Below are 14,574 nucleotides of genomic sequence, written 5' to 3'. Positions count from 1 at the left end.
CTAACACTGGTGCTCTGCTCCCAAACTGGACTCTCCCGCGCCCTAAGCCTAGACCGCCTTCACGCCCCTCACCTGCTCCCCACGCCGCACCCGTGGGGCAGGGATCTCGCCCCGCGATCGAAGGTCACGGGGACAATAGGGGCGGGTTCATTTATTTTTCCCAGCGAGGTGGGGCAGCTCAAGCAGGCAGGCGGATTGTTCTACAGAGGCATCGCAACCGGTGGGGTGTATTGTGCTATGTGAGTCTAAATCAGGGCTAGTGCACTAGCCTCGTAATTGGGTCATAATTGGTTTTCGTTTGAAAGGTGTTAAGCTTCTAAAGCTAGAACGCGGCCTCGCCGCCGTCGTCGTCGTTGCCACCATCATCGTCACCGTCGTCAAAGTACTTCTCGGCATTATAGTCGTCGTCGTCGTCGTCCTCGTCGTCGTAGTTGTCGTCGGCGTCCTCCTCGTTCTCCTCCTCGCCGTCCTCATCATCACCTTTGCCTTCGTCGACATCGGCGAGACTCTTGAGCCGCTCAAGCATGGCAGCGGCCTCGTCGGCTCCCAGCTTCAGGTAGCCAAGCCCGTTGGCGCTGGTGTACTTCAGCACCGCCAACAACTTCTTTTTCAGCACCCCCATCACCGAGTACAACTCCTGCGGGAACATCTCGATGGCGAAGGGATGGTCGTCGATGGTGCGGGCGACCTTGCGGGTCTTTGTGTAGCGGTCCTGGTAGCGCTCGATGCCGTCGGGCTGGGTGGCAGTGGCGGCGTTGTCGTCGGTGGTGAAGAAGGCGCCCTCCGCCATCAACCGCGTGAAGGCGATCTGCTGCTGGGCCGGCCCGATCTCGGCCGCCCGCGGCGCCCCGTTCACGGGGAGCACCACCGACGCCTCCTCGCCCCCATTCAGCTGGATGTCGGCATAGTCGAGCCCAAACGGGAGGAGCACCCGGTTCTTTCGAAACCCTCCCAGCATTGGCGATGAGCGCGGTGCGGCGCGCCGCTTATCAACAACCACCAAGAGGGAGCAATGGAAAATTGTGATCCCTTCAGAATTTCTATTGTCATTGACTATTGGTTTTTGCTTCTTCGTCTTTTTACTCGAAGACAACTCTTGGTTGAATTTTAGGCTTAATTGGTGTCCAGAACTTACGATTTTGAGCCGCACCTACTCTAATGTGTGTGCTACCAATTGACACTAAAATCAATGAGTGTCTTTGAGGTTCAAGTTTCAGAAGTCACTATTAGAGAGGCAGTGAAGTTAGGTGTTTGGAACCGTACGCTATGGGGTTAAATAGCTCTCAAATGGTTAGCAGATAGGTCCTGTCCTTCATGTGTCTAATCTCGCTACTCTACCCACAATCAAAGTCAGGACTCCCATCACTTAGATCTCCGTTTAAATCCGGAACCTATTCCCCAAATCGAACTCTTCTTTGCCGTTAATATGTCACGTTGACTCACCTTATCTTTCACCCTCACTATGAGCCTACCGATTCATCGAGCGCATCGCTTTACTGCGATGGGCAAGTGCGAGCGCAACGGTGATAACTATATTCACCACCTCCCACAGAACCAAAACCAATTGACAATCTGTTAACTGTGGTGTTTATTGTTTGCTTCAGCCTCCCGCACAACACTAAACTTACCTCCAATTCTCTATCTGCAATGCCTTAAAGTTACCCCCCTGGTTCAACACCTACTCTACCAGTTAACCAACGTTAATCTCCCCTCAAACGCCGCAAATAGCTGCACTCATCACCCTATGCCGTATCAACCCACTTTTGTGTATAAAGCCCCCGGCCCCAGCAATCGCAGCACCGCTTACTCTCCGCCTTCTTTGTTTCGCACGGGGTAGTGACTCACACGTACTGACCCCTGACTGTGCCTGGCCAAACAATGTCCAAGTTCAAGCACTCGAACACCAAGCGCCGCGGGCTGGTGGTGTACGGCTCCGTGGGCAAAGGCGGTTTGTTTTTGCCCCAGGACTTCAGCGACCAGCCCGACCTCGACGAGGACCAGCAGCCCCTCATCACCCCGCAATCGCCAGGGTTGGCCCACCACCTGGACATCAGGGACGAGCTCGTCGCCCAGGAGCGTGAGTTCTTGCTGGACTTAAACCTCCACCCGCCAGCCGACGACAGCGACGTCAACCTGATGTTTTCCGAGGCGTTGTTGTCGCAACATTTAGATGGAACTACCGCCAAGATCGAGACCAAGGCGTTGGCTAAAGCGTCAATCCCGTTGGTGGCGACATTTGTCCTCCAGAACTCGCTCTCCACCGTGTCGGTGTTCACCGTGGGCCACTTGGGCGCCGCCGAACTCGCGGCGGTGCTGATGGGCGCAATGACGGCCAACATCATGGGCTACGCCACCATCCAGGGGATCGCCACGTCGCTCGACACGTTGTGTCCCCAGGCATTTGGTGCTGGTAACTACAAGCTTGTGGGGACGTACATGCAGCGGTGCATCGCCATCATCTTCCTTGTGATGGCCCCCATTTTGGCTCTGTGGGTGTTTTGGGGTGACGGGTTGTTATCGATTGTGGTACCTGACCCTGCTACCGCTCACTTAGCCGGAGTTTACCTCCGTGATGTGGCTCCGGGTGTCCCCGCCTATATCGTATTTGAGTGCGGTAAACGGTTCCTTCAGGCCCAGGGGATCTACCACGTGCTGACCCTCTGCTTGCTTGTGGCGGCTCCGCTTAACCTTGTGATGAACGTCGTGTTAGTCAACTGGTGGGGCTACCAGGGCGCCCCCATCGCCGTCGCCATCAACTACTGGATCATGGCGTTCTTGCTCTTGTACTTCACCATCTACCGCATGCCCGCGTCCAAGACGCCGCTGGGACTCGACCCGAAAGAGTGCTGGCCTGGTTTTGACTGGAAAAACATCTTCAGTGGCTGGGGTAACTTAATCAGCTTGGCCATCCCTGGTTTGGTAATGTTGGAAGCAGAATTTTTATCCTTCGAGATCATGACGTTAATGGCATCCCACTTAGGTACGATCAATTTGGCGGCGCAGCTGATCGGTGCTACTTTGGCCTCGCTCACTTACCAAGTACCTTTTGCCGTCGGTATCGCTGCCTCGACGAGAATCGCTAACTTTTTGGGGGCTGGGCTAGCCAAAAACGCTCACAAGACTACTCAAGTCGCTCTCGCATTTGGGGCTATTGTCGCCCTTCTCAATTTCGGCGTCGTCTACTTCGGCAAGGACTTCATTGCTCGTCTCTTCACCAACGACCGCCGGGTGATCAAGACCCTCCACAAAGTCATCTGGCTCATTGCCCTCATGCAAGTCGTCGACGGCATGAACGCAGTGCTGGCAGGCTGCTTACGGGGCCAAGGCCAGACGAAGATTGGCGGGGTGGTCAACTTATTAGCCTACTACGTGGTGGGGCTCCCGCTCTCGATGTGGCTCACATTCTACTCGCCGTGGAAGGGGACGTTGGCCGATATCTGGGTCGGGTTCGTGGTGGCGCTTCTCATCATTCTGGGGGTGCAATCGACGGTGGCTCTCCGCTCCGACTTCGGTAGACTCGTGGCGATGGCCAAGGTGAGAGGGGGTGCATTTGTTGGACATTGAATAACATCGGGTAATTTTAGAGTATTAATTAGATCATCCACGACTTCACGTTTAGCTTTACAACTCTCTCTCAGTGCATCATTTGTGTCATTCGTAACTATATACAATTTTAAACGTCAGTGGGGCCAAAGTATTCGTAAGTAGGGGTCACGCCCAATTCGGCGAACTTGGCCAAGTATTCCCTCATCATCGGTCTGGGACCAAGCAAGAACACATCGGACTTGATGGATTCGACATCGGCAGGAGCGATTCTCTTCGCGTTCAAAGTACCGATGGCGTCGGTGACGTCGGCGCCCAGCGAGATGTACTCGACCACTTCCAAGTTGTAGTCCTTCGACCATTGCGACAATTGGGCCACAAACGGTCTGTTGGCATCGCGGTTGCAGTACAACAACTTCGCCTTCTTACCCTTGGGCAAAATGTCTTCGAGGATAGCCATGACGGGGGTAATACCAATTCCGCCAGCGATGAACGTGGCTTCGTCCTTGTCTTCTTTGAACACGAACTTACCTTCAGGAGGAGCCACCTTCAACACGTCGCCTTCCTTCAAGTTTTCGTGGATGAAAGTGGACACTAACCCGCCGGGCAAGTGCTTCACCGAGATTCTGTAAGTGTCGTTAGTGACCGCAGAAAGCGAGTACTCACGCAGTTGTTCGTAGTCGAAGCCGGGGATGTTCCATCTGATACACACGTACTGACCAGGCACCGCCTTTTGGATGTGGCCGTCTTCGGGCTTGAAGTAGATCGACTTCACGTCCTTACACTCGTCGACGATCTTGGTCACCTTGAACGGCTTGAACCCTTGCCAGTCGTTCTTCTTGTACTCCGCCGACTCCAACCCAATCAAGAGGGAAGCGAGGTTACCGTAGGCAGCAGCCCAGGCACCGATAAAGTCGTCAGTGGCAGCATCACCGAGCATCTCCTTCATCGTGGCGATCAACAGGTTACCGACGGCCTCATAGTCGCCGGCCCGGACTTGCAAACCAACGTGCTTAGCGACAATTTGCAACACGAAGTCAGTAAGGGGAGTCAAGTCGTCGATGTTCTCAGCGTATTTAAGCAAAGCGAACGCGAGGATCTTCGGTTGTCTCATGAGCTTCTGGTCGGTCTGGTTGAAGAAAGGCTTGACGTCGGGGTAGTCCTTGAACATCTTCTGGTAGAAGTTCTTGGTAAGCTCCTCCCCCGCCGCCTTGAGCGTGGGGACGGTGTCCCGGATGATTTGCTTTTGCGCTTCGGTCAATTCCACTTGCTTGTACACGGAAGCCATCGGTGGTATGTTGTGTAGGGAATCTTTAGTCACAAAAAATCAGCACTGAGGTATAAGGATATTTATTTACTGTAATTTTCGCAACATTACGGGTTTGTGTGCCATGCTGTCTGTGATGAAGGGTCATGACATGCATGCAACGAAAACCTCTCATCCGCATCGCCGTGAGATGAGGCGATGGAAAAGAAATACACAGGCAGGGTAAATATCATTCAGTGAGTGATATTATATGGTTTAGATGGTGGAAAGGACCTGTTTTCAATCCAATTCTTTACGCTAGAGCTAATGTAGCTGACTCATCTCAATTCGCTTTGACAGGAGTCGCCCACATGAAGTCACGGTGTGTGCCAGAAATCAGCCCACCAAACGCCGCTGCTCATGGCATTAAATGTCCGTAAGAAATCACCACTGACCCAAACAGCTGACAATAAGTACTTGATTTTTACATTAGCGATACGTTCAAATCTACTCACCAGACATATCCCTGATCAGAGTACCGTCTCCACCCTACGATGCGCTTTCCAGAATTTCATATCAGAGAGCAACCATGTTGATCAATATTATCGATAGTAGAATGTCTGCACAGCTATACGCGGTGAGACCATAATCACTACCTATTTGCTTAATTAGTCACCTTTTTTTCCAATCCCTGATTCCCTCTTCTCCTAATTCTTCCGTAGTTTGTCAGCCTTCCGAACTTTCCCTTCGTCTAAGCGTACGCGGCATCGCGTTTTTCCTCACGTGTTGAGCACCAACGCCAGCCAATGATAACCCGCACATATCCAACCGGCACCCCACCACCTCTCCCCACAGAGCCCTTTAATCGATAACAAAATAACCTAAACGTTTAGTGATACCTTTTATCTCTCATTTACCTTAGTTTAAACAATTTTCGCTGGCTCCCCATGCTCGTTGGTCCCCACACCCTAGGGGGGTCGTTCGCGATTTTTCCACCAATACACCCACACTCCACGACCGTCCATCCTATCCACCATGGTTCTCGGCGAGTTTTTCATTGGCAGACACAAGTGGCAGAACGTCGAAGAGACCCCGATGCCCCTGGACGTCCCCGACGTCGAGGAGGTCGGCGCCACCCTGGCGCCGTTGTTGAGTGCCGCCTACTTCATCGGCGCCCGCTGCCAACCTTACAACGACGACTTCATGATGTGCAAGGACGAACACAACGGCGGTGCCCTCGAGTGCTTGAAGGAAGGGAGACGCGTCACCCGGTGTGCGGTGTCGGTGCTCAAGGACATCAACACCCACTGCTTCGACGAGTTCAAATTGCACTACGAGTGTCTCGAACAGGAGAACCACCGTCTCGGCCACTGCCGGGCGCTGGAAAAAGTGTTCAACAAGTGTGTGTTTGACAACTTGAAGTTGGAAAAGAAGATCCCCGGCCCCGAGGCCCAGATCCACTTGAAGGAAAACCCCATCTACACTGGTTCCACCAGAGACCCCAAGGTGACCGCCGAGTTCTTGAAGAAGAAGAACGAGCAACAACAACAATAGGGAGCATAGCATAATATACGTAAAATTTCGTTGGTAACATTGGACTGAATGAGAGGTAATCTCTGCTACCAAATGTAAGTAATGCGACAACTAAGACATTGTAGTCTTTGTGTTAGAGATCTAAACTGAAAAATCATCAAACTCGGCTATGTGTTTTTGAACTTTACAGTGAGTTTGAGCTAAGGTCCGCAATTGACAATTTGTTGATATATTGACTCAACTATGCTTTTGCAATTTTTCAGTTGGCATCAATATTGTAAGTTCTATGTGTAGAGTAGCATAAAATTTCATGCTATAGACTCTTGCAATTGTGGACTGACTCACTGTTAAATTGGTAGTCCTGACGAGAAATATTAAGAAAAGTTAATCTTAGATAGATGGAAAGTCGAACCATCTTATATGCGCTCATATCTGGAGAAATAACTATCGTCAAAATTAATCGAATGATAGACTCTTCCTGATCTCAGGCAACTCCAAACATCTGTTTATCATCGGCTGATTGCTAAATCCGATGCATTGCTGGTATCGCGGACTATAGCAGACTATAGAAAGATTTTAGGGAGAGGTCGCCTGATAGTAAACTAGTCGCATCGTAAGACAAGTCCGTGATATTGATGATTCTCTTATTGCTTGATAGTATCATCAGCTATAGACCAACACTTGGTCGTCTTCACGTTTTGTTGTCATCGTTGGCAAAATAACGAACCACAAAAGTTATCGTTCACACCTCAACTCGTTTCAGCCTAGGGTTACAGCAAATTAATAGAAGTGAATCACTACACCAGTCCTTGGCTTTGACGATAGTGGCTCACGACCTTAGTCTATTTCTGTCAATAAAAATAATCCCCTTAGCAAATATTTTATCCATCACTTGGGCTCGCCGCCTTAAGCGACACTCGCAGCTCCAGCAAACTTTTTTCCTGCTATATCCGCCATGGACCCGAGTCTAGAATGGGGTATTTTCTGCTCGCTGGAGCTGCACCACATGCGATGTGGAAGTGGTGCATCTATGGGCCAAAAACCGAGTGCCAGTTGTAATTTAGTGATTGCAACACTCAACGGTTATGATGAGGCACACGCGTTCAAATTCCAGGGTGGAATATCGCTTAGCTAGTGATAATTGAAAAATCACCGTGCCGTGCTCACAACGCAGTCGTAAACGAGCACCTCGCATGCTTCTTCTGCGAGAACATGAAACGGCTCCGAAAAAAGAATAACAGTAAGGCGCTATCAACGAGCACATGGTAGGGCAGGTTACATATGCGGAGCCGCTGATTGGACGGCTGGGTAAGACATACACAAAGGACAATCTTCAACAAATGGTTAAATTACATATATGAGATCGCCACACAAAGCTTAAGGACAAAATTTCATCTGGTTGCCGAACCGCTTAATATTTTTTTATCCGGTTAGCTTCGCCTCATATTTGGACATTTAGCCCCTCGATCGAAGCCCCGCCAACGGTTGCCTATTTTGCACCTTTCCTCAACAAACGCTGGCCGAGATGTGATCATGCGATAGGCACATCTCCGGGCATATATGTATACAATACGCCTACATGATATTGGGGCGAAATCGCCCGAGGGTTGGGACATGATGCTCGAACGAGAAGGCTGGAGAGCTCCGGGAAAGTCTGGAATGAAGTAAGGTTTTTTAGCCAAAATGGGGCGAAGGGGCACGTGAAGAGTCTCCTGTAAGGAGGCGTGAGAATTTCATGACTTGAGGCTTATACTGAAACAGGATGGAGTGGTTGGTAACATTAAGCATTAGATTAATTAGTTAGGTGTGGGGTTGTTACCACATTCACTGATGATGTTGTTTGATGGGGGAGCAATGCAATTTATTCGTCGTCGGTTTCTTGGGCCATTTTTTCGTAGCCCAACAACTTGAACATCTTCCAGACACAGAAGGCAATGAGCGACCCGATCATGGGACCGATCCAGTAGATCCAGTGGTAAACGGGGAACGACTTGGCGGCGACACAGGCGCCAAAAGAACGGGCGGGGTTAAGACCAGCACCGGTGTAGTAGACACAGAACAAGTGTCCCACGAACAACGAGATACCAATGATCACGGGGGCAAAAGTGTTAGCCGGCGACTTTTCCACCGCCATGAAGAGCACAGTAAGACACAACAACGCGGTACCGAAGGCTTCGATCATAAGCCCACGACCCTTGGAGCAGCCACCGCCGAGACTGTTGGTGAAAGCAATGGGACCGGGAGTCATGGCCGAGGCGGCACCAGCAGCAGCCATACCGGCGATGATTTGGGTAAATCATCATTAACAAACCCCGGATGGGGTGGACGGCACGGGCAGCGATCAAAGTAAGGGTGACGGCAGGGTTCAAGTTACCACCGGAGATTCTGGCGACGAGGAAAATGGCCACCATGACCCCAAAACCGAAACCGAACGAGATCATGATCAATTGATGAGGCGACGACCCCTTGGCTTCCTTGAAGGCAGCATCTTGCAAGAGGGGTTCTTGGTTGGCAATTTGGGCAACCATGAAGGCAGTCCACAAGAAGATGAAGGTCCCGACCAATTCCCCCAACACCGCCAACAAGTCGTTCAGGATGGGCGACGATCTGAAGTAGACGTTTCTCTTGGGCTCGTTGTACGCCGTCTGGTTGGCGTCAGCGAGTTCGTCGGCTTCCACTTGCGCTTCGTGATCGATGTCAGTCATATTGGAATGGCTACGGCAATAAAACAGGTTGGGGGCAAGTGGTGGGGTTTATATAGTCGCAAATCTGGATGAGGAAGCAAGGAGGAGTTTCACCCGATGCATGACCGGATATAATTAGCACCAAACGTTTCACAGCCGCTGAAATTGATCGGCGGCGACGTGCCAACAAAAATCTACAGCAAAAATGTCTCCGACGTTTACTACCCGTTGCCGTTAACGGCAGCTCGAGTACGGTGGCTATAGTGGCTAGACCCACCTAAAACAACTTGCTCCGTCATCTCCACCCTCAGAAGTCCGCAGGCCCCATCTATGCTCGTGACAAACAGAAAAAAAATAAACTCGATATTATTTTATGCTACAGCTCTCTGTACGCCGTTTTACCCAGAGGAGGGTCCCTTCGCCATGATGCGTCCCATATGAATTGACAGCTCGCCAGCAGCGATTGCCCCTATGACTAAAATTGGGGCAGCAATCGTTGACGATGCCGTGGTTGCTTGGGGGCAGTCTAGGTCCCTTAGTCATTCGGTGCGTGAAGCGGGTCAGCCGCGACCACCAGCCAATTGGCACCGTCCACAGCTATGGCAGAGGACCTCTAGGGAAATGAAACCTGCTGCGCCCGGCCTCCCGATGTCGTGGCCCTAACCCAGAGCGCATAATGGCTGGGGCCCCGTTACCCGAGGTCTTCGTTGTTGTCCTGAGGGCCAGGGCTCCGTGACAAGCTCGTAGTGCATATGCGTGCTGCCATCGAAAAGTCTTGCAGCATAAGCCACACCTGATGGAATTGTCCCGACCCCATGGAGACATGTGTGTCTCTAGACTGAGGTAAATTCAAGTTAAAACGTTTCCAAACATTTCGTTTTACCATAGTGACACGAGATACCTTTCGTTTACTGGCATTTCAATAAACGTCCTCGACTCATTCCACCAACAGGCACCAACCTAAAAAACCCTAGCCGTGCAGCCCCAGACTTCCGCAGAGGTGGCCACCGCCCTTCCAGTTACCCTCCACTTGTCGCATGCGCCTGGCGTAACCCCTACTTTCAACCCCACGGCTTGGGGGAACCGCTACCATGTGATCTCGCCCGAGATGAGTGGGTACGTCGCAGTGGGCATCGAGCATTCATGTAGTCAGGTGCTTCTCCGGATGCACCAGCCAGCATGAAAGGCTGGCCACTTTCCCGAGCCAAACCACGCCATAAGCTGATTCACCAGGAGCCGCTTTTCTCGCCTCGAAACCCACCAGTTCTCATGGAGCTGTCTCGTCCCCTCGATCCATACGCAAAAAATGTCGCTTGACTCTGCCTCGCAGCGACGGATTTTTACCCGACGAGCAGCAGCTGAGATGGTGTATTTTGCCTACTCCATCTAGCCCAAAACGGTAGTGTTGCTGCTGTGCCGCACCACGTTATGCTTCCACCCCCCAAAGATTTCGCTGACATCATCGCAGTGCCCCATTGCTCCGATGGAACGCAGGAGGGTAATGACAACCCGCCAATACGAGATAGGCGGACTTACGTCTCGCTACCACCCAGTGAAAAATGCCGCCCCCTCATCCTATTCCGGTATTAAGTATGGTGGTGTCATTACGGCGTTCATTGATTGCACACTGTTGCTTTCATTGCCGCTGAACTCCGGATTCCGTCCCTCCGCATGAGGGTTACATGCTCTGCTGAGAATTTCACTCGTGCTTGTGGCCGGCGTCGGATCACAGCTGCCACCAAAACCCTACGGAGACCACGGCTTGTATGGTGCTGCCGTTGTATAAATTAACACTGTATCTGTCATGGCTAGAGAACCCTTAATGGTGGTACGGGGTGCGGGGGTCGGGGCTGCGCGCGCCAACTTCGCACTCGCACTGGTTGCGAAAAAAAAACCCTTTGTTGACTAGCGGTTGGTAGCGGCGGTAATCGCAGCGGCGGCGCCGCAAATTTGTGGTGAGGGTCGCGGTGAGCAGGGGGGAGGTGACACCACACACAACGAGGGTAGTGGTCACGAGGTAAATAGTGGGGGCTTAGTCGCCAAATTGTCAGTGGAGCTGGCTTGGGCCTGGAGCGCATCGGTGCGAGGTGGCCTGTCACGTCTCCGTCACCTACGGTGTTTAGCAGGCCGGTTACCTCATATCGTGCGCGACCTGTCCGATCCGTGCGACCAGTGCTGAAAACCCGTCAGGGCCACGGAGAACGTTGCCACCGGGCCCAGGGTGACCACCCTACCTCAAAATATAGTATCTCTTACCACCGTCAATATCACCGAATCCCCAAACTGTAGAGTTTTCCTTAAGTCCGCGCGATTTAGCCCCGGTTTCCCTCGCCGGTAAATCTTGTACCTGTACTTTTAGTACCCTCATCCCCTAGTTGCGAATGGGGAAGGTTATCGGACGGTTGCCAGCTGCAACCTTTTTAAAGGCCACATATTTCCGGCAAAAACCGTTTAGCCCCGATCCATTGTCCAGCCACAAAAGTATTGATAGCTCCCACAATATGTCTCGGGGCCGACCTAAACCTAATTTGAAAAAACTCCGCCACGAATGAAGCGTTGGGCGTGACTACCTCAAAACACGTTTGCTATGAATTAAAAATGTCTTGCCAATTTCACTTGAAGCGGGCTTTGTGGCGAGACATACGCAGTCAACGATTTTTTTTCTCTCTAAGTGGCTCGCTCAAACTGGGGGTGGCTGCCGCTTCGTGGCGTGGTCACTAATTCCACTATGACGAGGCGAATTAAAAAGTGGTAAACAAACTTCATGAAAACCGCTTAACGCAATTCATGCCATTACTCATATGGCAACTCCAGCGGATCGGGAAGGCTTTGTCTCCCGTTGGAACCGCGAGTCTGGACGCCGCCTAAATCGTTGGTGCGCACCCCCCCTCCCCCCACTCTGGTTCCTTCCCTTTCTAAGACTACAATGACTCTCGCCCGCCCCCTTGCCAAAGCGCTTCGAGTAGCGCTTATCCAGCTTAAACTGGGTGCCGATAAACAAGCCAACTTGGCCAATGCCCTGAAACTCATTTCGGAAGCGGCGAAAAACGCCGACTTGATCGTGTTGCCCGAATGCTTCAACTCGCCTTACGCCGTCGACCAATTCCGCTCCTACGCCGAAGAGATCCCTAAAGGTGAAACCACAGTGGCTCTTTCTGAGCTCTCAAAGCAACACGGTGTCTATATTGTCGGTGGGTCCATCCCCGAACTCGATATCGCGTCTAATAACATCTATAACACCCTGGTGGTGTTTGACCCTAAGGGAGAGGTAATTGCCAAGCACCGTAAGGTTCACTTGTTTGACATTGACATCCCCGACGGCATCACGTTCAAGGAGCTGGAAACCTTGACTGGCGGCGATAAAGCCACCGTGTTCTCCGTTGGCGACTGGGGCCACGTCGGCTTGGGGATCTGCTACGATATGAGATTCCCTGAATTGGCTCAGATCGCCGCTAGACTGCCTCACAACCTGTTCGCCATGATCTACCCGGGGGCGTTCAATACTACTACCGGTCCCTTGCACTGGCACTTACTCGCTCGGGCCCGCGCTGTCGATAACGAGGTCTACACTTTGCTCTGCTCGCCCGCGAGAAATGCTGAAGGCTACCAGGCCTATGGCCACTCGCTTGTGTGTGACCCCATGGGGGCGATTGTTGCTGAGGCTGGCGAAGGCCAGGAAATCATCTACGCTGAGTTGAGCCCCGAAAAGCTTGCACTGACCCGCTCATCGATCCCGGTGAACTTCCAACGCCGCTTCGATGTGTACGAAGACTTTGTCGGTGAAGGCAAGGCCAAAGTCAGCGACCTTTAAACACATCACCCTAAATTGCAGTTTAGGTCCCAACTGCATTGTCCGATTCATCTATCATCAGATCAAATAGAATGCAAGCACCTACGTTAAAGACGTCACAAACTTTAATTTACGCCTTAAACTTCAACAATACTCAGTAAGATGATGTAGCCAGACACTAGTGTTGATCTTTGCAGTTTTCGCAAATTTATGCTTGTTTTAGATTTACCTGAAAATCAACACTCCTCCGACCGTCAATCTAAATTGCACCATAGCACATCACTTGTTGCATGGAACTAAAACTGGAAAGTATCTAGTTTTTCATTGTTCGTCTATAAGATCGTCTATTCCTCCTCGTCTTCGTGACGCTCGATGAACTCACACACGACGTCCTCGAACTGTTGCGGCTGTTCACTGATGACCCAGTGGCCGGCGTCAATGTCTCTAATCTCGAAGTTGGGGAAAAATTGACCGATATCAGCAATCACTTCGTCGGGGACGTACTCGGATTGAGTACCGCGAACGATGAGGGTGGGACCAGTCCACCGCAGTTGTCTAAAATCGTAAGGCCACTGTGACACAAGCCCCTTGGTGACGGCATTGCCGATAATGTCCAAGGGAATCTTCAGCGTCACGGGATCATCTTTTTTGCCCCGGTTCATGTTCATCAACAAGAACTGACGAATCACCTTATTCGGCTCCACTTCGGCAAGCTTAGCGTCGACATCCTTGATATCGGTGTACTTGTATTTTTCTGTTGCCAACCGGAGCTGGTTGATATAGCGGCTAAAACTCGACCCCAGGTTGGCAAAGTTCACGGGAGCACTGTCAACACTAATAACCATCTTCGGCAATTGGGGACGTCTCAAGGCAATCGCCATCACCGTCTTGGCCCCCATCAGGTGACCAAGCAAGATCGGTTTGCCTGGTTCCTCGGTCAATTCCGTGTTACACCAGTGTTCAACATCGGCGGCCAAACTGGGGATATCGAGCCTGGGGTCGTGGGGCAGTTGACCAAAGTTACGGAGATCAAGCGTGTAGACGTTGCGGGACAACCGGTTGGCGAGTTGCTTGCCCACCGTTCTGTTGTTCAGCTTGGACCCAAACAACCCGTGCAAAATGACAATCGGCGAATGGTTGGGATTGCCGCCATCAGCGGGAGCGAGCTTCTCCAGGACAAGGTTCACCGTGGGGATCTCGAGCGAGAGGGCATCGTTGGCAGCAGCAGACAACAGCCGGCGCCATACGGAGCGGAGACCTATCATATTCGTGACGTGGATGCGAAATGGCAGAGAGAGCGAGATGATGGTAAAGACTATGAGTATCCACAAGTGTGGTCTAAACAAGCTTTTGAGGATAATCAATTGAGTTGGATTTATTTAACATGATGATTAAAACCGATAGAATTTCACCGTATTTCGAGAAGTTGATGGTGGTTATCAATAAGATAGATGTATGACCTAATTAGGTAAACGAAAGAGTATAATGCCTCGAGACACTCGGAACTACCGGGGCAAATTGATCCGTTTGGTGATTATTCACCGACTCGGGGTTAAAGTTAGACCTTATCATTCCGAATTATTAGTCAGCGGCCTCGATGCCTCATGCTGCTATGGCTCCTAAGCCTCCCTCAACTTGACTACCAGAGATCTTCCGGTGAAAAACCATTACAACAAAATTTAAACTAGTTGTTTCGGATTGAACGACTGCTACTCGACAATGTTTCACCATTGATCACTTTTATAAGATTTTGCAATCTCCGATAGAGTAACGATCTC

The 14,574-nt window shown here is 51.3% G+C and overlaps 7 protein-coding genes across 7 annotated transcripts; 3 read left to right on the top strand and 4 right to left on the bottom strand. All coding sequences in view use genetic code 12, as the record gives it.

Moving 5' to 3' along the window:
* Positions 1-322: 322 nt before the first annotated feature.
* On the bottom strand, positions 323-958 carry RPC31 (DNA-directed RNA polymerase III subunit; the record flags this gene model as incomplete). The annotated part of the gene is made up of 1 exon (XM_034154713.1): positions 323-958. One exon carries the CDS (start codon positions 956-958, stop codon positions 323-325), a length of 636 nt encoding a protein of 211 aa, XP_034013232.1.
* A 920-nt stretch (positions 959-1,878) lies between these two features.
* DIURU_002098 (uncharacterized protein) lies at positions 1,879-3,564 on the top strand (the record flags this gene model as incomplete). The annotated part of the gene is made up of 1 exon (XM_034154712.1): positions 1,879-3,564. One exon carries the CDS (start codon positions 1,879-1,881, stop codon positions 3,562-3,564), a length of 1,686 nt encoding a protein of 561 aa, XP_034013231.1.
* Positions 3,565-3,673: 109 nt separating this feature from the next.
* Positions 3,674-4,831, bottom strand: YHB1 (Yhb1p; the record flags this gene model as incomplete). The annotated part of the gene is made up of 1 exon (XM_034154711.1): positions 3,674-4,831. One exon carries the CDS (start codon positions 4,829-4,831, stop codon positions 3,674-3,676), a length of 1,158 nt encoding a protein of 385 aa, XP_034013230.1.
* Positions 4,832-5,824: 993 nt separating this feature from the next.
* Positions 5,825-6,343, top strand: DIURU_002096 (uncharacterized protein; the record flags this gene model as incomplete). The annotated part of the gene is made up of 1 exon (XM_034154710.1): positions 5,825-6,343. The coding sequence occupies one exon, from the start codon at positions 5,825-5,827 to the stop codon at positions 6,341-6,343; it is 519 nt and encodes a 172-aa protein (XP_034013229.1).
* A 1,840-nt stretch (positions 6,344-8,183) lies between these two features.
* On the bottom strand, positions 8,184-9,027 carry AQY1 (Aqy1p; the record flags this gene model as incomplete). The annotated part of the gene is made up of 2 exons (XM_034154709.1): positions 8,184-8,516; positions 8,650-9,027. 2 exons carry the CDS (start codon positions 9,025-9,027, stop codon positions 8,184-8,186), a joined length of 711 nt encoding a protein of 236 aa, XP_034013228.1.
* Positions 9,028-11,932: 2,905 nt separating this feature from the next.
* Positions 11,933-12,817, top strand: NIT3 (putative hydrolase; the record flags this gene model as incomplete). The annotated part of the gene is made up of 1 exon (XM_034154708.1): positions 11,933-12,817. One exon carries the CDS (start codon positions 11,933-11,935, stop codon positions 12,815-12,817), a length of 885 nt encoding a protein of 294 aa, XP_034013227.1.
* Positions 12,818-13,140: 323 nt separating this feature from the next.
* On the bottom strand, positions 13,141-14,061 carry DIURU_002093 (uncharacterized protein; the record flags this gene model as incomplete). The annotated part of the gene is made up of 1 exon (XM_034154707.1): positions 13,141-14,061. The coding sequence occupies one exon, from the start codon at positions 14,059-14,061 to the stop codon at positions 13,141-13,143; it is 921 nt and encodes a 306-aa protein (XP_034013226.1).
* Positions 14,062-14,574: the final 513 nt, after the last annotated feature.

The sequence above is a fragment of the Diutina rugosa genome, assembly GCF_008704595.1.
Source record: "Diutina rugosa strain CBS 613 chromosome Unknown scaffold8_size298685, whole genome shotgun sequence".
NCBI lineage: Eukaryota > Fungi > Ascomycota > Pichiomycetes > Serinales > Debaryomycetaceae > Diutina > Diutina rugosa.
This window is presented reverse-complemented; position numbering and strand designations above follow the sequence as displayed.